At 46.0% G+C, this 25,600-nt stretch overlaps 1 protein-coding gene across 2 annotated transcripts; it reads right to left on the bottom strand.

Moving 5' to 3' along the window:
- Nucleotides 1–7,231: 7,231 nt before the first annotated feature.
- LOC126520783 (uncharacterized) lies at nucleotides 7,232–22,939 on the bottom strand. Of its 2 annotated transcripts, none has more exons than XM_050169563.2 (7): nucleotides 22,670–22,939; nucleotides 21,907–22,070; nucleotides 21,118–21,247; nucleotides 18,866–19,009; nucleotides 17,533–17,828; nucleotides 10,102–10,523; nucleotides 7,232–7,621 (listed from the first exon to the last, which is right to left on the bottom strand). In XM_050169563.2, exons 1-7 carry the CDS (start codon nucleotides 22,832–22,834, stop codon nucleotides 7,611–7,613), a joined length of 1,332 nt encoding a protein of 443 aa, XP_050025520.2. In that variant the 5' UTR covers nucleotides 22,835–22,939; the 3' UTR covers nucleotides 7,232–7,610. The 2 variants fall into 2 exon arrangements, with proteins under 2 accessions (XP_050025520.2, XP_054921638.1); XM_055065663.1 differs by having other exon boundaries at nucleotides 10,249–10,523.
- Nucleotides 22,940–25,600: the final 2,661 nt, after the last annotated feature.

The raw sequence follows: 25,600 nt of genomic DNA, 5'->3' as shown, positions 1-25,600 counted from the left end.
TAGGTTGCTGTTCACTGCCAGAAATAAGTTGAGTAGCCTGTGCCATCAAGTCAATCGGGTTACCTAGAACAAACAAAAAAGTTGTAAAAAGCAGCACAGACAGAGGTTTGTTGGTGACTGTTGTGACTGTGTGGTTTATAAGATTCCTCTTTTATGCAAGAGTTTTTATATCGGTCAAACGGGGCGGTGCATCAATGACCGCATGCGCGAACACTCAAACCAATTAAGTTCAAAAACGAGCTAGAGATAGTCAGTTATCACAGCGTTGCAATGAATGCGGCTGCAAGCCGTCTTTTAAAGATGTGACCTACATGTCAAAATTCCACGATGACCACGCACGTCTCATTCCCGAAGCTTTCCACATTCATGCTAGCGGCGAAGCATGTGTAAGCCTTCCCTCTATTTCTCTCCTTACGAATTAGATTGCATTCCTATCGCATTAATTGCATTTTTCTCCCCTGCGCATGCTGAGTTCTGTTGATTCTGTGCTTTGAGTTAGCGGCGGAGTATATATATGCTGACTGAAAGAATAAAGGCACTTGGTTGTTAGTCAGCGCTGTTGTCTGTGTCCCTCTCCTCGTCCTGTTGTTTAGCGCTGTTTTACTGCTCGTATGTTACCGGAGTTGAGAACAACCCAGTCCGCATATGGACAAGGTGCGCCCCGCAGACAAGCACAACGAAGTCCAGTTATACGAAGTGGAGCTGCTGTTAAGTAGTCACTTCATTTTGTTGACTAAATGCGATGCGTCGACCGTTTTTTTCGAATGGTACCTTTGCCGTAATTCTGTTTTTGTGCCTTAAAGGGACCCTGAACCACTCTTTATCGAAGTGGAGAAAGGTATTGTAAAAGAAATCGGCTATTTCAGAAATACGTTGCTGCATAAAGTACTTTAATAAGTTCAGCAGAAGCGGAGTAATCATTGGCAATCAAACACGGCGTCCGCTGTGCTCCCGTTCCTTCTTCAATGCGTTGTACTGCGAAGGCTACGGCGCAGTGGGGCGTGCTCACAACACTCCGCCTTCTAAACGTCACCTTGCCACACAGTTCAAATTTCACTTAGGATATTGACGTAGACGCCACTTACGATTTTGGTGTTTACGACGCGCTAAACATAAGCCAAACGCGGTTGTCCTCAGCGAGCCGCAGTGCGCTTAGCCACTGGACTCGCGGCGGCACACCGCGGCGGCCGCGGTATCTAAACTATGCAGCCGACAGCCACCAATAGTAGTCGCGTATGAGAATCCGCTTTATTGCGAAATAAAGCGTAAGCCTGCCTCCTTAAGAGAGCAAGAAGGCAGGCTTCAGTTGAAAAAAAGGTCGTTTGAGAGGATGGCGACTCCGCAATCCGCTTGTGTGCTCCACGCACCGTGTACGCCAGCAAAACTTGGCCGAGATGTTCACAGCGGCATATGCGACCCACGGACTACCTTATTTCACCAAGCCCGAGGAGTGGTTCAGGGCCCCTTTAATAATAGGTATTCGTCGCTGGAGCAGACTTATACTTCAAATTACTCTGCACAGCGAGATGCCTGCACACATTGTAGTGATCTTGCGACCAGTGAATACACGTGACATCGCCAAATAAGCGCCATCGAAGGCGCCTCAAGAAGACTAATTGTGAATTCGTTAATGGAAATGTGTACACCAGTAAATAAAGTCAACAAACGCACGGTTGCATAAAAGCGCGAATTATCATTGCGCTGCATAGAAAAAGAGCCTTAAAAACACTGGCAGAAGGAAGAACACAAGACGAGCGCTGGTCCTTCCTTCTGTCCGTGTTTTCAGCGATGTTTTTCTATCATGGATGCATACCAACGAGCTCGCCTTCACACCCTACCTAGCACTGTATACTGCAATACCGAAGCGCCAAGGTAGCAGACAAAGTCTTGAAAACGTCGTATTAAGGGATTCAACGTCTGAAACGGATTTTTGACCAAAATCGACGCATTAAAGACGTTCCAAACAAGATAGCTTAACAACGAGGGGTGAATACGTTTTGAAAACGACTTCACATCGCTCTATCTGTTTAGTTATCAAGCGTACCGGGTAAGCTTTCGACAGCGCCTTTCGCGGGAAAATCCCTCGCTTGTCAAACAGCACTTGTAGTGTCACTTGCTCCTCTATTCGACCTACATAAGAATGAGTGCGGCAAGAAAAAGAAAGCCTTTTGGGGTGTTAACCTCACGTCAGAAGAGACGAAGGATTACAAATGAAGTTGGCATCCCAACGGGAAGTGTTTTGCGCCATGAGGAAATGGAGCGCGAGCGCAGAAACATCGAAACCCCCATTTTTAACACAGACAACGGCTCCGGACCGACCTCGGAGGAGCGCTGCCAGTCAGCACATGTTGCTGGTGTTAACGCTGATTCTGACAGCGCATCCGTTACATATGTAGCCGAGGAACTGTCAATATCCAGCAGCTACGGAAACAATCTTGGACTGCCAGGAGCAAGCGACCGCGACGGCTATCCAGGGTCCCATCTAGAAGCCGGCGTCGAGGTTGGGTACAGGTTTTCAAGGCCGCCTATAGAGTTACAAGCGTGGTTAGCTTCTTGGACAACTCGGCACGCCATCCCACTGAGTGCGGTATCAGAACTTCTTGTGCAGTTGAGGAATGTGTGCAACGTGGTTGTTCCGTCAGACGCAAGAACACTGCTAAGTACGCCGAGGCGTACTCCGACACATAGTGTGCCGCCTGGCATATATACTCAATTTTCCCTTGCAAAAACACTTGAATGCTCGACAGCTGCAAAAAACTTTACTGGTGGGACAATGCTCGAGCTGTTTTTTTACATCGACGGCATTCGTGTTGGCAGCAGCACCACCGAACAATTCTGGCCCATCCTTGGAAGCTGTGATCAGCTGGACCCACGTTCTGTGTTTATGATTGGCTGCTACGAAGGAAAGGGAAAACCTAATTCTGCACGAACCTTCCTTTCAGAGTTTGTGGTGGACCTGGCCAGATTCATTAACACTGGAATCACATCTAACAGTCCCCACTTTGATGTGCACGTGAAAGGATTTATGTGCGACGCACCAGCAAGAGCATTTGTGCTTGGTATTAAATATCACGGTGGATACCATGGCTGCAGCTAGTGCCAGCAGAAAGGCCTGTATTGCATGGGCAAAGTGGTTTTCCCTAATACCGAAGCACGACAGCGGATAGGTGAGGACTTTATGACAAGAGCTTGCCCTGAGCATCACGCGAGCCAAACGCCACTCTCGGAACCTCCGATTGGGTTAGTGAGCCAGGTCCCATAAGAGTACATGTATATGGTGTGCTTGGGCGTGCAGAAAAACTCTTACAGTTGTGGAAAGGAGAAAGCAGGTCTTCTTTCAATCTATGGCCCGATGAAATTTCCAGTTTGTCAAGAAAGTTGGTAAACATTGGCAGCATATGCGTCTGCCAAGAATTCGCCCGCAAACCGCAACCTCTACATGACCTGAGCGCGTGGAAGGCTACCGAGTACCGGCAATTGCTTTTGTACACAGGTCCGGTATTAATGCAACGCTACTTAGATTACCAAAGGTATGGCAACTTCTTGGTGCTTCATACTGTCATAACAGTTTTGGCTCGCCAGCACTTGTGCCACAGCATGAACCAGTACGCCCACAAGCTGCTGGTATTCTTTGTTCGTACGTTTAGCCAACTGTACGGCCAGCAACATGTAACGTACATTGTTCATGGCCTCGTGCACCTCGCTCAGGATGTCCAGCAGTCTGGCCCGCTGGACGGTTTCAGCGCCTTTAGGGCAGAAAACTACATGAGTCAAATAACACGACTCATTCGACCTGGGAAACATCAGCTGCAGCAGCTCTACAGGCGCGTGCACGAGAAGCATCAAGCCAACTGCGCTACACTTCCATCCAATGTCACGCCAGAATTGCAGTTGAAACAGCCGCACGAAGGAGTTTTGCTGCCGCAGGATTGTGCTGGTACGCAGTACTCGGTAGCACACATTCAAAGCAGTGTTTTGAAGAGAAGTGAGGCTGACAATTGTTGTGTTTTTTAGGATGGAACGGTCATAATAGCCGATAGTTTTCTTTTTGGTTTGGATGCCCGAACGCCAATGGTAGTCGGCCGAGCCTTCAGCAGGAAGAAAGGTCTGTATGACTACCCGGTTCCTTCCAGTGTGTTTGGCATATCAAATGTGTCATCACTAAATGTCACAATGAGCTCCTAGAAAATGAGCAGTGTCGCATGCAAATGATTCAAAATTCCCCCTGGACAAGGCAGATTTGCCGTGTTTCCTCTTATTCACAGTGCAGTGATGTGAATACCTTACCGCTGAACGACTCAATTTTTTTTTTTTACTGCTGAACCACGAGTGCAGTACAGTTTTCGTGCTTATAAAGCTAACATTTTGTGTCCAATCGTCTGAATAATGAAGACTGTGGTTTTATTATAAACAGCAGCTTCATTTTATTTCTTCCTTGTGTAATATAAAGAAGAGAACGCAGTAAACGTTTTCACTATTCTAGCATGTACAAGTTCACAATGCTTTGCATAAGTACGTATAAACTTAACCATTATATATATATATATATATATATATATATATATATATATATATATATATATATATATACATATATTGTATGTGTGTGCACATGTTTAACTCGATATAAGATTGTAGGTGATATATTATGCATATGCACTACAGTAAGTGTACATTATTAATCAGACAACGCTGAGACCAATGAACAACTTGCAGCTTGGCTCCAGAGCGCTAAATCATGCAAGTAACATGCAGCATAAATAAAAGTATTGAGTTAATAAGCGAACATCGCTTTTGGTACCACCGAAGGAACACATCGGTACAGTTGTTTCTGGGAACGGTGCTTCGTAGGAAGTGTGGCAACAAATTCTATACTGTGAGCACAACCATCGTCGATGATTGTGCATGCAAGCGATTAGTCCGAACGAGCGAGCGAACAAAAGAACGCAAGAGAAAGCGAGCGACGGAGAGAGCGAAATATAGTTGGCGTGATAGCGAACGAACGAACGCGCGAACGTTTTCCTTGCAGATCAACAGTCCGACGACCGACCACCGACGACTGAACAACTACGAAAACATTCGACGGAGAGGAAGCAGAAAGCTATTCGCTTTAATATTTCTGAAACTCGTCGTTATAGGCTCGCCACGCTATGTCGTAGAGCGTGGTGTGATCGCACCTATATAGAAGCGCCGATTGTTTTTTAACGTGCTGTAACCATAATGACGCGGCACTGAAAGCGTCCGAAATGAGAGGGGAAACTGAGAGGCATGCGGGACGCACAGTGGCAACTTCCAGCTCGCCACTCTTGCTGCAGGTGCAGTGGCGAAAGAACAACGGAAGAGCGCGCGGCGTCTGGCTCTGTGCAACATGATTCACGGGTCCAGAACTTCGGGTCGCACGGGTCGCACGGGTCGCGACGTTCAGGCAAGCCCGGGCAAGCTGCTTCAACACCTCCTTGTTGGCTGTGCGCGTTGAGATCGACGTTCTTCATGGCAGGTGCGGAAAGCTTCAGCCGTGACGGATGCATTAACAATGAAACTTTGATCGCCGAAGTTCAACGTCGGCAACCATTATGGATGGCCTCGCATAAACAACACAAGGACTGCAACCTCAAAGCGGCACTGTGGAACGAAATGACGGCCTCCGTCCTGCCTGATGTCAACATCCAAGGTAAGCACGAGATTTTGCAGCTTCCACGTGTATAATCGTTTACTAAGCAGTCTTGCATTTCTCTGTGCAGTGGGACTGGAGTTGGTCCAAAAGCGGTGGAAATCGCTGCGTGACAAGTTTCGCCGCATTTTCAACGGCCGCATGAAGGCACAAAAGAGCGGCGCCGGCGCCGACGATGTCGAGTCTGTCGACACTGCATGGCCCTTTTTTGAGCTGTTGCTGTTTTTAAAAGACACCATGGTGACGAGACCGTAAGCTTGACATTATTGTTGTTGCGACTATTTTGCTGGCAAAAGGAAACCCACCTTGATTACGCCTATGTCAGTGAGATGAGGTGCTTGTTTCTTCCGAAAGGGCAATTAACCTCATCGTAGAGCGACATAGTAAGCCTCTTACCGGTTAATAATTTCGAGATATACTTGGCTAAGCCTACTGCTATGAACGATAGTAATGGGCATTTAAATGTAACAAATTTCAGTCTGCAATAAGTGGTTTTTGCGCTGGAGGCGCGTACAAAGTAAGGGGGGTCATCCTGTGCTTGGTAATGCACCAGTGGTGCAGCCAGGAATTACGAGGGGAACAGGGTCCGGCAATTAATCAGGGTAGGGGAGTGGTGGGGAGGGGCTTGTGCTCGGCGTTGCTACATCCCTCTTTTTGTCTATGCTGATACTCATGCCTGCTCACCGAAGTAAACAAAATGAGGGGGAAAGTTGGCACTTCAGCGTTTATGCAAGCAAGCTGCAATATACAGGTGGCTTTCATTGTAAATACCACATGCCTAGGCTGTTAACTATATAGTTTTCGGAGTTATCACAGTGCAATTCCACTTGTGAACAACTAATGGCAAGGTTTTTCACATCTCCATGTTATAGCATGTGGTGCCGCTTCAATCGTAGTCATTACCTTAAATTATGCTTGCCATTCATGTATGCTTGCCAAATTGCTGACTTATATAAGTTACTTCTAGTATGGCATTTTTACTGCGATTAGACACTTTACAAGGAATATATATATTTTCTTTTACAGATACACTCATATCCCAACCCGGCTTTATTTCACAAAATTTATCCCGACACCTATGCCACTAGTTCTTGCAGGCACTGCAATGACATCGCTAGCCTAGACCATATGCTCTGGCGTTGCCCCTCGTTACGAGGCACAGAACGAATCAATGAAGACAAGTGGCTCTCCGCTATCAAGAGCCCCGATGCCGGGGCGCAACTATGGGCTGTCCAGAGGGCCCACGATGCGGCGGTCGGGCAAGGCCTGACTGTCCCAACGTGGGAGCGGCCCGCAGCGCGCTGAGTCGCGTACCTCAGGACCTTATTAAAGTTCTGCATCCATCCATCCATTTACAGATACACTGACATGAGCGAAAATATTTTGATGCACCTTTACTTATATTTTTCTTTTGCATTTCTCACTTTTGCACAATGCATGGCAATACGGATCACAGAAGTGAATGACAACTTTAACATTATGAAAGTGCTAGTATTGTTCATAACAGCTTTACAGTGTGCGAGGCTATAACAATAATGAAGAGCAAGAAAAACACTGAAATGGTTTCACTTTGTTTTATTGCAATGTTACAAAACGTCACAACATAGAAAACATGCACTTTTTCTTATGTGCAGCACTTCAGGCAATTATGTAGTGCCTGCAAGCCCAAGAGAGGTGAGCCAGCAGCTGGACACAAGTGAGCCACTCAATGCGAGCCAGCAGCACAGTAGTGCAGAAAAATTTTTAATGGGCATTGCCCAGTTCGAAGACCAAGACTTGGATGCACAATGAGATATTTCTGATCTGTCAGGCTTGGTGTCAGTGTCACAGGTCTCGCCAGCCTCGACGTCATCTCTGACATCAGCTTCGACGTTGTATACGGCACCAGTCTTGATGTCAGCAGCACCAGGAGCGGCTACCCCAAGTCAGCAGCGAACTGCTAGCCAAAGACTCAAAAAAAAAGAAGAGAAAGCCAAGTGAAGACGCTCTTGTGAATGAAATGGGCGAACTGTCCAAAACCCTACAGGCTTGCCCTTTAGAGGACGAGTATTATCACATGGCCCTCAATATAGCAAAATTCTTGAGGAAAGTGCCGGAAGAACGGCAACTCGACTTCCAGATTGAGTTGCTGCAGTTAATAAAGAAATACTCAGAGTGATGAAGGGTCTGTTGCACTTTTCTTGACATGAAAAATGTTTTACTGGGCTTCACCAAGAATTCTAGCATGTACGAGCATCACGGAAATGTCTTGAAAAGACAAGGCTCGTTTTCTAGCACCCCAGGATATAGCACTATTTTGATATTCTCTCAGCGTTGTGCTCATACTGTCTGCGGTAACAACGCAGTTTCGTCGCATGGATTCCCTTTAACGTTCGATTGCCGCCTACTGCTTCACCTTGAATAGCGCCAATTAACAATGCTGTTAAGTGCAGCAGAAAGGCAGTGAAGTTGATGGGCAAATGTCGTAAGACATGTTTCACTTTCATGTTATGAGTGATTCCTACGAAAGAAGGATTAACCAATGTTTCTCCAACGCTAGAATTACATTTAAGCATTGACAGCCATGCTAAGAGCAAGTAGAATTTTAACAGAAGTTTTCAATGCATTTTCTGGCGTGCGCACATCTCGTTCCCCCTTAACAGATAGCAGGCTAGCGGACTGTTGCTTCAGGCTACCTTCGCTGATTTTCCTCAGTTAAATATTCCTCTCACTGTGAAGCGGATATGTTGTACAGACACAGCCCAAAGTGTGGGATATTTATATAAGCATTCTTAAAAGTGAAGAACCGTGGGAGGCGATTGTGTTGAAGGACAATAAGCAATGTTTCTGCATGTATATACTGGCTTTCCTGCATATAAGTAACAAAACAAATAATTCACCATAATTGATCACAGGTTCTAAAATAAGTATACCTTGTCCAGCCATTTAGAGTCAATGCAAAATGAAAGGCCACTGAAAGCAGGAGCTTTGATGTCAGGTGCGACCGCTTATTGAATTTAAGCATAGCTCTCTCAAAACGAATTGCCTATGCTATGCCTAGGCTCCAGGTTAATTCTGAGCACCTGGGGTTCCTTATTGGCCACCCAGTGCATAGTGCACCGGTTTTGCATTTTGCAGCCGAGAGGCAATCTCACGCACTTGGGCTTAGCAGAGCAACGCAAAAGCCACTCCACCACCATGACAGGTAGTTCCTTTAACTATAGAAACAGAATAAGAAGTCATTTCCATTTCATGATTGGCAGTGAGCTTCTAGAATGTTTGCAAGAATATGTTTATATATGCCATTACTCACAAGGGAACCTGATCATGGAAAGTTACAGAAGAATATAAAATGCCGTAAGGCCCATATGGCAGGCATTACGAAATCATGACTGTCAGGTTACTGCTACCAATGAAACAAAAGTGTGAAAACATTGAATACTAGTGGTACTAATACATGGGATACAAACTTGGAGGTTAATAAGCAAGCGTGAGTTGATGTGAAGGACCGTACAACGAGTGATGGAACGAAAAGTTAGGTCTAATGTTAAGAGGAAGGCAGGCGGTGGGGTCGCTATACGAGTTGACATTAAAGGAAGAAATGGAGCTGGGCAGGCTATGCAATGTGCAGGACATACAGCCAGCAGTCTATGAAAGTTACAGAGTGGGTGCCAGGGGAACACAGTCAAGGATGACGGAAAATTAGGGGTGTGATGATGTTAGGAAATGTGAATACAAAGCCTGAAATCAGCTAGCACATGACCGGAGTAATTAAGGATGCCGAGAGAGGGGTTCGTCCTGTAGTGGACATAAAAAATGGCTGATGATGATGATGATTCTCATTTAGCGATGATGCACTGTGGCAGCGATTTTCAGAACAAAGGCAAGAGTGACGTGAGGATACTGTAGTAGGAAAATGATTGGACATCAGTTATACATTCTTAGCAGTGTACTGGAGATATGCATACACCTGCTCATGTTTATCACCATACCATTTGCTTAGAGGATAAAACATGCTTTTCAGGATTACATCAACATCGCCATGTCTAAGTGGATCCATACAAATGTTTAATTTCTGTTCTAATCTTTGTAATAGATTCCCGAGTTATTTCTGTCACTCTAAAGATATGTACAACCTTTGGGGCAAATATTATCCCCAGACAATCAGTCTATCCTGCTTGCATACTCCCATCAAGATTGCAACGTTACATTGATAATGCACATGTTGTTCATGACCTGGAAGTACTAGATGCCCAGCGTTAAAGGAAGTGTACGCAACACACAGAAGCATTGTTGTTACGTGACAAGACAAGTGAAGGGGCACTAGCTTTTTTTTAAAGCTTAAGACAACAGAGCCTGCAGGTGTGATGTAACTGGAACGAATAGATTTCTTTACTGTGAACCCATAAACTGTGACATGAAGCTTTGGCCTTGTAACTTTCATAGCTCACCATCACTAATTGTTTGATGTGGCTGCTCCCGTAGCCGCTTGACAGCTACTTCTTTGGACACCCCAGGGAGATTCCATTGCCAAGGAACCTCCCCAGCACTGCTACAAAAGTATGCTGCGAAAAGGTTCCTGGCAGCTGCCGCATTACCTAGGTAGTTCCTGCAATGTGTTGCCTTTATCGGGAAGAAGTGGGGTTCTGATGCTTGTTGGACACCTTGTCGCCACTGTCCTGCGACGAGGTTACCAAAGCTGTCCTCTGTATCGGTGAACTTGTGTGACTGTGGGTTGTGGACGGTGAGAAAATTGTGCAGAATACAAACAGCCTTGATAACGAAGTCCACATTCTTCGGTTTCGAGTGGATGGTACGTAGCAGAATTCTCCATCTGGCCGCCTTTATCCCAAATGCGTTCTCTGCACAGCGCCTGGGGGAAAAGTGAAACACCTTGAATGCCAATTTTAAAGAATACAAATACAGTTGAATCCCGCCACAACGAATACCGCTACAACGAATCATTCTTAATTCCCCGTCCGTATCTCATAGAAACTAATGCCCTAAGTTTCTCTGCACAATGAGTGATTTTTGAGGAGCGTTTTCGCTTCAACGAAATTTTTGTGGTCAGAATCGAAACCGAAACAATTGTTATTGGCAAAAGAGAACTGATTCACGTGAAGAAATCCCGTGATTGTAGTTTCACCATTCTGGTATCAGTTATCAGTTCAGCTCATGCCTATGACGTAGGACTGTCAATGCTATAGAAGCAGAGGTGCTCTCGAATAAAGCACATTCGTTCCTGCCATGGCTTGCTGCGTCGTAGTCTTTCTTTGGCCACGACAGAACTGGCGACATAGATGGGATGATGCTATGATTCTGAACCAAGCACTGGCGCAGCTGTTGCGGCGCAACGGACGGCTGGGCCACCATCAGAAGGCAAGCGTTTAAAAATGGCAATCCCTGTAGCTTCGCAACGTTTCGGAAGCATGCCAGAGTTTAGCCCAAGAAGCGACGATATGAAGTCGTATTTCGAGAGGTTTGAAAATTTTGTGGCACTTAACGAGGTTCAGGAGACAAAGAAGTAGAGGTTGTTCTAGAACGTAGTAGGCAGCACAGTGTACAGAGAGCTGAAGAAAAATTTAGTTCCTGACAGTCCTACTGACAAGACCTTCTCGGAAATAGTGTACTAGAACAACACTTCAGCCCCGAGTATTCAGTAATAGCGGAGCGTTGCAAGTTCAACAAGCACACGCAGCAGGAAGGAGAATGCTTCAAAGACTTCATGACGGAGCTTAAACGTCTGGAGCGTAATTGAGAGTTCAAGGCATTTCTGAATGATGCCTTGAGGTATCGACTAGTGGTAGGATTACACGACCAAGAGACTCAAAGGATATTGTTCGCAACAGAAGACTTGACCTTTGAAAAGGCACGAAATATTGCGCTCGAAAAAGAACTTGCTGCAAGGCAAACAAAGGAGCTGCATTGCCAGGCTGAACGCTCGACTGACGTAAATGTGGTAAACGAGGGAAAGCAGAAACGAAAGCCGCCTGGCTTTCGTTTCTGCTTTCCCTCGTTTCCCTCGTTGGGGCGTAAAAGAAAGGGGGGCACAAGCAGACCGTCTGTTATCGCTGCGGGAAAGGGCACAATTCAGACAGTTGCTGGTACCGCAACGCGAAGTGCCGTTCATGTGCAAAGACTGGGCACCTGCAAACGATCTGCCGAGAGCGAAAAGGTCGTCCAGTGAACTATGCTGAAGCAATGGACGAAGAAGCGGATGATTCCGAGACATTTCACGTGTTACTATGCGCAAGAGATGGAAAGCGAGGCTACAAAGTTTCCGTGCAGATTGAAGGGAAGCCAGTTTCTATGCTTTTGGATACGGGTGCAGCTGTCACTTTGATGCCTGAAAGTGTTTTCAAACAATGGTTTCCGCGGACTGAATGCAAGCCAGCAAGGTCAGTTTTGAAAACGTATACAGGTGAGCCTGTAAAGCTGCGAGGCGACCGTAACCGTTGAGCATAATGGCTGCATAACTGAGCTTCCATTGCATATAGTAGAGAACCAAGGTAAGGCTATGCCTACACTTCTAGGCCAGGATTGGCAGAAAAGTTGCAACTTGACTGGAAAACCGTCAGTGGTGTCACAGAAAACGCTGGTGTCAATTCCCTGCGCGAAATATTTCCGGAAGTTTTCCGCACTACATCGGGAGTAGTTTCGAATTTCGAAGACAAAATATCTATAGAACCAAATTGTACGCCTGTGTTTTGCAAAGCCAGGTCTATGCCTTCGGCTACTAAAGAAGTAGTCAGCGAAGAACTTCGGAAGCTAGAAAGTCAAGGCGTCTTAAGAAAAGTTACCACCAGCAAGTGGGTGACTCCCATTTTGCCGGTTTCGAAGCGTGGTGGCGGAATCAGAATTTGCAGTGACTACAAAGTAACAATCAGTCAAGTGCTAAAGACCGATTGTTACTCGCTCCCGCTTCCTGAGGAGTTAAACTTGATGCTAGCCGGTGGTAAGGCAGGTTGTGTGCTGGATTTGTCCTCTGCGTACCAGCAAGTGCCTCTTAGTCAAGATTCTACACTCTTAGGCAAAGTTACACCCTTTGGCTTGCCCCTTCTGCCACACAACAATAATCGTTATCTGCCTTGATGCGTTTCCTTTCTTTAACGCTGCGAGCCCGGTACTTTCCAGTAACGAACGACACGCGCGTTATCAGCACAGAACAGTTTACACCGTTTGGAGTGCCCCTTCTGATAACGCGCGTGCCGTTCGTTACTGGAAAGTTCCGGGCTCGCAGCGTTAAAGAAAGGAAACGCATCAAGGCAGATAACGATTATTGTTGTGTGGCAGAAGGGGCAAGCCAAAGGGTGTAACTTTGCCTAAGAGTGTAAGCCACTGCTCACGATAAATATACATCAAGGTTTGTACAAAATTCAAAAGCTTCCATTTGGAATAGCGCGCGCACCAGCTATATTTCAGGCCATGATGGATCAAATTCTACAAGGAATTCCCAACGTTGGGTGCTATATAGACGACGTCATCATCATGGGTAACAGCGCAGAAGATTGCTACACAACTACCACAAGAGTTCTCAAGAGACTTCGCGAGCACAACATAACGCTGAAAGAGGGAAAATACTTAAAAGGAAGAGGTCTGGACACCGACCAAAAATGGTTTAAAAGAGTTATTTACGTTTCGGCTCCCCCACGGGAGCCTTGTTCACAATGAAAGAAGCGGCAGAGCTGGCGCCCCTTTTTATGTGCGTCTCAAAACATGATTAAGGCACCTGGCATACATGGGCGGCAGATTGCCTTCGTTGCGATTAAGAGTGTGCGCCGTGGTTTGGATGATTAGGGACTCAAGATAAAGACGCGAAGAATGATTTCGCTCCTTGGCAATCACACGAGATTTCTCCCAGTTAATCTTATGTGATGTGGCTGCGCAGTGTTCGGCCAAGGCATTTGATGCAACGTGTCGTTTCTGGACGTCATTCATGTGTTGCTTAAGTCTTGTTTTGAAGTTGCCGGTTTCACCTACGTAGACGTACCGACAATCCGCACACGGAATGACATACACCACGCCTGGGAACTTGTCCTTTTCCAAAGGGTCTTTCACATGCACGAGCTCGTGTCTAAGTTTCCGGGAGGGCACGTGCGCAGCCTGCACGTCATATGACCGCAGGACGCGTGCAAGAGTCTCGCTTATGCCGGGGACATACGGAATCGAAGCCCGTCTTTTAGGGGGTCCAGACTGCGTGGGTGCTGTGCGAGCCAGCTGGCGCCCTACTGAGTCAATGACGTACTCAGGGTATCCACAAGCCATTAATTCCCTCCGCACAAGTGCATTGTCCGCCATGTGGTCTTCGGCTGTTGTGCACACGTTTTTTGCCCGACGAAGAAGAGAGCCGACAACAGACCTCTTTTGCGAAGCAGGGTGCACCGATCTGTAGTTTAGGTAGCGGCCCGTGTGAGTGTGCTTCCTAAACACCTTGAATAACAGGTTTGGCCCATCTCGCTGCACAAGGGTGTCCAGAAACGGCAGTTGCCCTTCAGATTCCACTTCAACGGTGAACTTGATTGCTGCTTGTATATTGTTTAGGTGAGCCGTGAAAGGGTCAAGGTTCTTCCTTTGCAAAATGCTGAAACAGTCGTCGACATATCTGAGGAAGACTTTAGGTGCCGGTGTAAACGACGACAACGCTTGAGCTTCGATAGCCTCCATTGTTAGGTTGGCTACTGTGACCGAAATCGACGCACCCATTGCTGCTCCGTGTACTTGGCGATAAAATTTCTTCTGGAACGTGAAATACGTATTTGATAGGCAAAATTTTAGTAGCCTACCTAGGTCAGGCACATCGATGGGGGATCTGTCAGGCAACGTCGGGTCTTCGTCAAGGGCGGCGACGCAAACTTCCACGGCCATGTCTATTGGTACGCTTGTAAACAGTGAGACCACGTCAAAAGAAACTAAGACTTCATCGGGGTGGACGCTTGTCCCTTTAACCTTTTCAATGAAGTCGTACGTGTTGCGTATGTGCGTGGCACGTTTTCCAACGAGTGGCGAAATGATTCTGTGAAGAAAATTTGACAGCTTGTGGAGCGGCGAACGTGTGAAGTCCACAATGGGGCGCAGGGGAACATCGGGCTTGTGCACTTTCGGTAGGCCGTATATTGCTGGGGCAGATCCATTGTGGCAAATCAGTCTGTAGTACAAATGCTTGTGCTGAGGCGGCACCATACGGAAGACGTCGGCGAGCAGTTTCTGCAGATCCCTCTGAAGCTTGGGTGTCGGGTCTCTTGCGACGCTGGCGTACGTGTGAACGTCACTCAATAGCAAGCACATTTTTTCGATGTATTTGCTCTTGTCTAGAAGGACAGTAGCGTTCCCCTTGTCGGCGGGAAGTACGACAATATCCCGGTTCTCCTGCAACCTCTTGACGGCATCACGTTCTTGCTTGCACAAGGTGTCCACGGTGGGTTGGGCGTGCAACTTCGACAATACGTTTACAACGCGTGTGCGAGCCTCGTCACGGCGGGATTGGTCGACCAAGTTGACAGCGCGCTCAGCGGCGCATATTACTTTCTTCGTGTCCGTTGCAGGTCCCGTGTTGAAGTTGAGACCAAGACTTAGAACTGCCATTTCGTAGCCGTCAGGCTGGTATGAGGACAAGTTGTACACAGAGTTTTTGAGGGCACTTGGTGGACGTGCTGTGCGGCACTGCTTCAGCCTTTCGAATTTCCTGTCGTGGCATTGCTCATCTTTCCGAGCGCGAAGATTGGCTTGAAAATTTGCATGCAATTGTATGCGCGCCATCTCTTCTGGGCAGTGATCCTCGAGACGCCGCCGAGAAAAGAAAGCATCATTCCTAAGTCTTCGTACTTGGTCCCTGCAGTCCATGATCCTCGCTTGCAACAGATGCCGTTCTGCCTTGGAAACCACGCTTAGTCCAAATCTCGTCGACACGGGTCTGTGAAGACGTAGCGAGCGCGGGATCAAACCCTGGGACTTGCAGGCAAGGTTGAACGTCAGATGCCCGTTGAATGCCAGAATGCGCGTAGTCAGTGAGACGAACCGGCGAATTTCAGTGATCACTTGCTGACCGTACGCCTGTCGCAAATGGATGAAGTTGAGAGTATGACGGAAGCCCGTCTGGTCGGGATGATGCATACTTAAAAGGAAGAGGTCTGGACACCGACCAAAAATGGTTTAAAAGAGTTATTTACGTTTCGGCTCCCCCACGGGAGCCTTGTTCACACTCGCACAGCACCCACGCAGTCTGGACCCCCTAAAAGACGGGCTTCGATTCCGTATGTCCCCGGCATAAGCGAGACTCTTGCACGCGTCCTGCGGTCATATGACGTGCAGGCTGCGCACGTGCCCTCCCGGAAACTTAGACACGAGCTCGTGCATGTGAAAGACCCTTTGGAAAAGGACAAGTTCCCAGGCGTGGTGTATGTCATTCCGTGTGCGGATTGTCGGTACGTCTACGTCGGTGAAACCGGCAACTTCAAAACAAGACTTAAGCAACACATGAATGACGTCCAGAAACGACACGTTGCATCAAATGCCTTGGCCGAACACTGCGCAGCCACATCACATAAGATTAACTGGGAGAAATCTCGTGTGATTGCCAAGGAGCGAAATCATTCTTCGCGTCTTTATCTTGAGTCCCTAATCATCCAAACCACGGCGCACACTCTTAATCGCAACGAAGGCAATCTGCCGCCCATGTATGCCAGGTGCCTTAATCATGTTTTGAGACGCACATAAAAAGGGGCGCCAGCTCTGCCGCTTCTTTCATTGTGAACAAGGCTCCCGTGGGGGAGCCGAAACGTAAATAACTCTTTTAAACCATTTTTGGTCGGTGTCCAGACCTCTTCCTTTTAAGTATGCATCATCCCGACCAGACGGGCTTCCGTCATACTCTCAACTTCATCCAAAGAGGGAAAATGCAAGTTTTTTGTGATTCAGTAGTCTACCTAGGCCACAAGGTTTTGAAAGAGGGCATCGATCCCACCGCTGAAAAGATAAAAGCAGTACGAGATGCCCCAGAGCCCAGCAACATCACAGAGTTGAGGGCTTACTTGGGTCTTCTAAACTTCTACGGCAAGTTTTTGCGGAATTTGGCAATTGTGGTAGCCCCTCTTTATCAGCTTCTTCAAAAAGATCACAAGTTTGAATGGACGCAACAGTGCAAAAAGGCCTTCGAAACAACTAAGTAAATGATTCTCAACAGAGAAGTATTAGCCTTCTAAGACGTCACAAAGCCACTCGGACTTAGTTGCGATTCTTCCGCTTACGGCTTGGGAGCAACTGCTTGGAAGGTGAGCAACGTGGCCGGCATTTTAAGCAACTTCGCGCCGGCAGACATCTACAACGCCGATGAGACCGGGCTATTCTACGAGATGTTGCCGGCCAGGACGCTCGACTTCAAGGGGCAGCGCTGTCACTGCAGCAAACACAGCAAAAAACGTGTGACGGTGCTGCTTTGCACAAACATGGATGGCTCTGACAAGCGTCCGCCATTAGTCCTTGGAAAAAGTGCCAAGCCGCGCTGTTTCAATGGATCCCATAGCCTACCTGTGCAGTACAAGGCGAACAACAAGTCATGGATGACCCGAGCTATTTTCACAGAGTGGATGGTGGCATTCGACCGCGACATGAAGCGGCAGGACCGTAAAGTTTGCTTGCTTCTGGACAATTGTGGATGATAAAATTGTGCCAACTAGCGCAAGTTTCAGTTATCTTTCTACTGTCTCTCAAATCCTGCAAAATTATAATGAATACAGTGGAATGCAAAAAAACCTTGCATAATTTTTAGAATTTATTACTGCAATAACTGCAAGGGTGGTCTCCCCAAACTAAGATAATCGGTCTTGTATGTTGCTTACTTTGCCTGCTACATGTAATAGTGACATGAGGGACTGAATGCCACATACCTTGCTCGGCTTAGCCTATATTTGAAGACCCGTCTTTCGTCATCAAGCTGCCTGGCTGGATAAGGACGAAGAAAATCCTCTCTCAGCTGAAAAGCCTCGTCGCCTACGAAGGTATATGGTGCATTTGTTGCAGAGCCAGGAAGCCAGCTCAGTGATGGGATATCCAAGTCTCCTTGAGTGAGGGCACGTCCAAACTCTGAATTTTTGAATGTGCCACCATCACTGAGGCGACCCTCGGCTCCCACATCGATGAGGGTGTACTTGCAGTCACTGTCGACCACAGTCATTAGGATGCCCTGCAATTATGAGCACAAAGCACACAATCAATACAAGTGCAATAATTGTGACAGCTGCACCAGTCTGAATAAGCACAATATCGGTATATCTCATTGAAGTGCAAAAGCAGCTGCCCATATTGTGAAGCCTAGAATCCCAGTAGAACAGTTTGTGTAAAATTTCATCTTAATGGATGACCGAGGAAGTAAAAACAGCTCACACCAAGTGCATCCATTCTCCTGTCTTTGTGATTGTTGTCTGCATGTCAGTAAACGGTTATGACATGTGCAAAGTAATGGCAAGTTTGTTGAGTGGCTTGAAAGTAATCACAGTTGATAAATGGTCTCTGACAGTAGCACTAATACAAGCACTTGAAATGTTAAACGTCCTTAGTCACCTGATGCCAAGAATCAATTATAGAGAAGTAACTTGTTAAGCTCTCACAGCTAACATCTTTTCGCACTTTTTTAAAATCTTTTTTGCACTTGTCAAATAATTCTGAGGCATCGAGCAGTCGTGCTGCTCCCCGTGATCCCTACTGTATATATGAGATTATATCTTGTGATTTCTTTGTGTTTATAGCCATTGGTATATAGCAAGCTTTTGTACATTTACTGCTGTATACATATTTAATAAAGCACTAGAATATGTTCACCTTTCTTGATTGATTGTGTAGATGTTCTTTGCCACTGTTATATGCATATGATTCGTTTTTTTTTGTTCTTGCTGTTCGTGCTTGCTACCACCCTGTATGCTTTGTAATGTTTGTTCTCTTCCCCCCCCCCCCCCCCCGCTATAATGCCATGAGGCGCTATGGGTATGATGTAAATATAATAAAATTTGGGGAATAAAATAGAAAATAAGGCCAAAAGCTTAACATTACCTCAGGATTCTGATGAACCATTACTTTTTAATAAATGAAATTTATGAGTCATTTGTTCTGCTTTGACACTGAGTATTTCAACATGCCTCTCCACCCGTGCAAATACCAATATTACCAGGTGATCTGAGTAATGTGCTCGTCTGCTCAAATGCAAGTAAACAAAGGTAATGCTACCTTGTAGTTGAAGTAGACGCTGCCAGAGTCAGGAGGGCTAACAATGGCAACGTGTTTGCCGTCCACAGCACCTAGGCAGTTCGGGAACTGCCACCGCATCGAAAAGCCCTGGGCTATCTTCTCCCACTCAGCTCTGCTGTGTACCTAAAAGAGTTGCACAGAGTCATCAGTGCTCCACTACACCACACAGTAGCTGATTTGATGTCTGCAAATATGGGATGCTGTTTTGAAATATGATCTTAAAAGTTCGAATGATACATGGGAATGATTTGAGGGGAATACGGCAAAGTTGCTTACAAGTCGTATTCAGAAGAAACAGTTTCGAGAACTTTTTTGTGCAGGGGCTAAAGCAAAAAAATTAATGTGAGCACTTTTCTAAGTTACCATTCATGAAAAAGCATGGTGGTGACAGTCGTACTCACTCTTACAAGCCACTCAGTGGATGCAAGGGCAGTGAATTCGCAATTCGCAGTTTTTTTATCAACAAAGCTAAAGTAACAAATTGTGCCAGTGAGCACTATGAAGAGAGGAAAGGCAATGAAGATAAATACTGACATAATAAAGATATATGGTTCCGCACTGGATAGTCGCCAATTAAAAGTTTTACGGGGCAGAGAATGAGGCTGCAGGAGCCAATGTCGTCTAGAAAAAGGTTCACTGTCATACTTGCACCCCTCGAACAACATCTGCATCATTTCTCGACAGAACAGTCACCCGCAATAGTTTACGGGGCAGGGGTTTCACGACAAAGGGGAGTTTATGCTCTGGTAAGGCGCAATGCTTCCAATTCAATGGATCACAGTGTAGCCAGCAAAATCTACTACGAATCGAAGCTTTTAATTAGAGGCTATGTGCACGGTATTAGATTCGTCGGACGATCCCATCGTTGTTACCAGTTGTAGGAATTGTCGGACGATCTCGCCGCTGCCACCATTTGTAAGATTTGAAGTCGGGCTTGTAGGACGATCGGAGGAACTTGGGACGACAGGACTTAGGCGAGCAGGGTTGATTTACATATTAACATTTGAACATGGGATACATTTACATAGTCTAGCGTGACTCCCAAATGGAGCCCGCAAGAAGAAGCATACAGCAAACGAGCACACAGCTCACGAGCACATTTCGAGCACGACAACGAGCACACTCTAGCAGCCGACAATCGCTGCTTATAAGCACTCCGTTCGACGTCATCGTTCGACGTCACCGTAGACCAGCCGCCTCTCCGCGGGACGGTTTACACACAAGTTTCAGTGCCCCCTCCGAAGGCAGATGACCTTTGCAGCGCGGCCGTCGTGTTATCCATTGTCCTGCGTCCCCGTAGTCAGGTGGTCACGCCCAAACCCATCCGGCGCCTCTACATTCCAGAGCTGTCTTTCTCCTGTTCTCCGAACGAGGCGCTTGGAGGATGAACGCCGCCGTAGTCAAGTTCTTCAAAGGAAGTTCACGGTTGGTTAGCGCTGTCCTCGCTGGTTCTCTGAAGGGCGCCACCACCCCGGATTGGTCGACGCACCTGCAGCAGTACCCCTGCCGGCCGATCCTAACAACGGGCTTCGCGGAAATGTAGTCATGTGTAGCGACGCACATTGCGGTGCATAGCTGAGTATGTGTACGGGGTGATCATTTTAAGTGTTCCGGAATTTTTGAAAATTGTCTGTGGAAGATAGCAGAATTCTTGTCCTTGAGCTGGATTATTCGAAGAGGCAGACTTTACTAGCATGAAAACACATATTCAACTTATTAAGAAAAACTTATAAGTTAACTTCCTAACTTTACGGCACATATTGCAATTTATGAAATGTGCTGGTGATTTTAAGACATATCGTTTTTAAGTTAATCACTCTGATGACACCAGTTTCGAGAAATTATTTCCCAAGTGTGGGACGAAATACATAGGAGTTTCAGTTACTTTTGCGCGGAAGAGTGCAATCTTACGGCGAGTTTGATGGGACATATCTCTCGACTGGTCTCATTCTGAAAATTAATTTCAAGTGGACACACCTTCCGAACTCACCAGAGACAATTCGTAATTTGCAATATGTGGTGTAAATTAATTAACTAAGAAGTTGAATAGCCAATTTGGACTTCTCATGCAAATAACGTCCGCCTCTCATCCAGCTCAAGCACTAGAATTATGTTATCTACACCAGGCGACATTTAAAAATCCCGGGAAACATAAAAATATTCTGCCCATGTTTTGGTGAAGCACACAACAAACAGCTCATCTCAGACGCATTATGAAAGCGTTCGCTTACCTTCATATAGTTATCCTTCAGTCGTGCCCAGAGAGATCGACATGTGACGTGCATGCACATTCGTGCAGTTTCAATGCCAACACGATATGCAAGTGCGACACTACAGATATCTTGGCCTGATGCCAGGTAACTGTAACACAGAGAAACAACATCATAAAACATGTTTTTTTGAATATTTAGTTCTATTTATTACCACAATACTTAAGAATGTTTCTTTTTTGAAGTGCTGCTACCATTACAATCTTTAGGTGCCACTTTCTTTCGTGAACATAGAATAAAGGTGCTCTCGTAAAAGTGCATAGTATAGACTAATATGGTACGGCTAGTTGAGTAATATTTTCTTGAAAAGTTGATACCACATTTTAATGTCTTTTTACACATGTATCTTAATCTTCCACATTCTATGCCGTTCTGGTGGGTCCTTTTTTTTACTTGTAATGCCAAGGCAAGCAAGTTCGAGCAATAATTCCCAAGTTAGACCGGCCTCATCTAGCACTGCTTGTCATAATAGCTTGAAGGTGTTATAAGCTCAGTACAGGAAAAGTTGCGAGAACTAAATTAGGTGCTATGCAACGCGTAACTGAAAAAGGAAAACGAAAAGACAACACAGAAAGACTTATACCCAAGTTTCATTGCCTCATATGCCCAGTTTTGCGCAGCAAACAGCTCATTAGTAAGTAGGAAACTAGTCCCACAAGGTCTCCATTTGTAGAACGCTAATTGATAGCACAACACAGGCACTGCCCGCTAGTGAAAGCACTACACACGAAGAACTGAATACATACGTACCTTAATGCTATTTCCAGCCGTTCAGCCGGCTCCAAGGGTTCTCTTATGAAGTTCTGACAAGTTAGGTCTGTTACAGCAAATGTCAGCAATGTATCAAACATCTGAGGCGTCATACGGTAAAACTTGAAGAAGAAGGCGTGGTCGCCTTCACGCATACGGCGCATCTGTCAAAGGAAAAAAAATTTGCTCTGAACAGGTTTTCCAGGCTGGTACCCAAAACTTATCTGAGTGTAGAAGGTCAACATGTTTTATGTAAAAGATAATAATGAGGTTTAACGTCTCTGTACAGCCAGTATGTCATTAAGTACGCCATACAAGTATGTCCCACAATGTTTTGGTGACATATTTCTAAAGTCTCAACTCCTTCACTCTCGTGCGGCACTTAAAAGTCACTACACAAGACCTTTCACGATGTCTGGGGCGTGCCGGAATCGGCGAGAGAGGACAGTTGATAGCCCCAGCACCCCTAGGGCTCGGCGAGTCCGCAACCTACGGACCAGTCCGGGTTCCGTCCTCGATGCCCCGTTAGCCCCTTCGGATTACCGGAAGTGCCAGCAAAGATTACTGAACAATGTTACGTTGTTTACACTTAGCACTCGTCCAAATTTCCTCTAAAAAACAAGATTACACAATTGTATCGCGCTGAGCCTATCACGGACCGATTTTCCATCATTCCGACCGACATTGTAGCAACGACTTCGGTGTCAAGCAGCTAATTGCCTGGCTTGTTTGTTTCACAGGGAAAAAGAACAAAGTCACTTACTGCTGTGTAGTAAAGCCCTTCTTGCTTGCGTGCTGCAAGCACGGGCCGAACCCACCATCGTTGCGGTTGCCGCTGGTACCGACGCCGCCTTCTTTTCAGCATTAGCAGCAACGTCATCATTTTCATGACAAGCAACACTTTCTTTTTTCTGGACAACGGTCTCATGATTCAACAGTTAGCACAAAGGTCGAAAGCTTGCAGCGCAGTTCGGGGTCTGACACACCGTACAACCACAGAACACCGATACAAACTTAGAGAAGGGAAACTGTACCTTCCACAGTGCTACGGAAATAAGCGTAGCGGTGGCGTCGTGAACTAAAGTATGCGACCACAGGTGGCGCTGTACAACAGGAAACGAAATAAGAAATGAAATAAGAAAGCTAAGCCAGGAGAAAGGATTTGAAGTGGCAGACATAAACAGAGAAGTACATAGAGCAGGCTTTGGCGGAGGCTTTACACGAGATGGCATCCACTTTAATGGAAGGCTAGGAGCCGAGATCGGCTGGCGCCTGGCAGGTCGGGCAGTAGCTTTTTTAAGGGGTCCGCTGCGCCTCAGGGCGTAGGGGTAGGTAGAAATAGTGTAGAAAGTGCAATAGAGGCTGACGCCAATAAAATGGCCACTAGGAGGTCCAGGAAGAAAACTACAAATAAATTTAACACCAGGATCAGGTACATAAACATGCAAGGCGGTAGAAAGAGAGCGAGGTGGTTAGAAATAGAACAGCAGTTAAAGGACGAAGAAGTAGGTGTATACGCGCTATGCGAAACACACCTCAGGGATCTAGAAGACCTGCCGCTTATTGAAGGCTACGTCTGGGAAGGGAGCAATAGGACAACAACGGAGAGGAAGGGAGGAGGAGTAGGTATGCTCATACACCAAGGAACAAATTGGCAAAGAATAAAGTTAACTTGCAAAGAACATGTCTGGGTATCAGGTACAATTGCCGGTAAAAAGGCATGGCTAGGAGTAGTTTATTTAGGGACAGTGGACAAATACAGGCAAGAGAACAAAGATCTAGTGAAGTGTCTCGATGGCGATATAAAGCAGTTTGGAGAAGGTGCCGATATTTGTCTGCTGGGTGACATGAATGGCCACATCGAGGATCTGGATGGATACACAGATTGTAATGGGAAGTTGATGCTAGACTTCTGTGAACGACACAACCTAGTTATAGTAAATAGAGAAACTAAGTGTGAGGGACAAATCACGTGGGAGTCCCGTAACAGACAAACGACCATTGACTACTGCTTAAAGTCGCAGGGATTGTATAGCAAGCTAGCAATAATGGAAATAGACGAAGAGGGGAAGTACAGCCTCGGAAGTGATCATAAGCGTATTAGTCTACAGTTGGGAGCCCTACTCAAAAGAGAAATACAGGGAAGCCAAAAAGAGTACGCAAAATTAAATGACACGCAAATAGCGCAAATAGCGGCGGGCATAGAGGAAGCAATAATGAAACATCCCATGGAAAGGTGGGATTATAATCAGTTATAACTACTCATTAGTACAAAAATAAAAGAGGTAAAAGGAGTAAACCGCTGGAGAGGAAAGGGGAAGCCACGAAGTTGGTGGAATAAGGAAATTAGAGAGGCCATCGAACAACGACGGTGGGCATCTCGGGAACACAGAGAAGCAAAGAGGGCGCAGTTATCTGAAGAGGAAATAGGCCAAAAATGGGAAGATTATCGACAAAAGAAACAACAAGTGCAGGTCCTCGTCCAGGCTAAAATAAAGCAGTCCTCTGATCGCTGGCTGGCTGAAGCTCGCGATGCAACTAAAGGGGGGTCAAGAAAATTCTGGAACCATATAAGCTGGCTGGGTAAAGCTAATCACAGAAAAGAGGAACAGATTCACGATGCCGAAGGAAATTGTTTAGAGGGAGATGACGCTGTGAACTACATTGGTTCAGTTATAGCAGAGTCATTTAGGAAAGACGATAGGGTAATCGCCCCAAGTGAGGGAGCAACACAGAATAGCATAATAGAAAACAGCTTAGAATTGACCAATCTTAACTGGAAAAAGGCGGAGGCAAATGTTCCAAAATGCACGTCCGCGGGAATAGACGAAATTCCAATCAAGTTAATTAATGAACTTGGCCCAAGAAGCAAGGAAACGCTGATAAAAGCATTGGAGGCAGTCATAACAAATAAGCAAATTCCGCACAGCTGGAAACAGAGTAAAATGAATTTGATTTATAAAGGAAAAGGTGATAAGAAGAACATAAAATCTTTCCGACCAATTACGATAACATCAGTTATATATAGGCTGGCGATGCAGGCGGTGAAATTAAAAATGCAGTCATGGGTAGAAAGTAATAGAATACTTGGAGAACTTCAGAACGGGTTCAGAAGTGGTAGGCGCTTAGATGATAGCCTGTTCGTGCTTACCCAGTGCATAGAAATAGCTAAGGCGGAAAATAGACCTCTGTATTTAGCCTTCCTGGACATAAGTGGTGCATACGACAATGTGAACAGGGAACTCCTGTGGAACATATTAAAAGCTGAAGGTATCGGTAATGAGGTAATTGATTTTCTACAGGAACTATACCGAGAAAATAATGTTGAAATAACATGGGAAGGAATCAAGAGTACGACAACTGTCGAGGTTCACAAAGGATTAAGGCAAGGTTGTCCTCTATCACCGCTGCTGTTCATGCTTTATATGATAAGCATGGAAAGAAGGTTACAACGAAGCAATCTAGGGTATAATCTGTCGTACAGATTAGGCGAAAATGTTGTTGAGCAACGACTACCGGGTTTAATGTATGCGGACGATATTGTACTGTTCGCAGATAGCCAGGAAGATTTGCAAACTCTGGTTAATTACTGTGGGGACGAAGGAGACAGTTTAGGTTTCAGTTTTAGTGCAGCTAAGTCCGGTGGGATGTTTTTCAACGATACAACTGATCAGGAGCTTACAATACAAGGCCA

Source organism: Dermacentor andersoni, chromosome 3, assembly GCF_023375885.2.
Source record: "Dermacentor andersoni chromosome 3, qqDerAnde1_hic_scaffold, whole genome shotgun sequence".
Classification (NCBI taxonomy): Eukaryota; Metazoa; Arthropoda; class Arachnida; order Ixodida; family Ixodidae; genus Dermacentor; species Dermacentor andersoni.
This window is presented reverse-complemented; position numbering and strand designations above follow the sequence as displayed.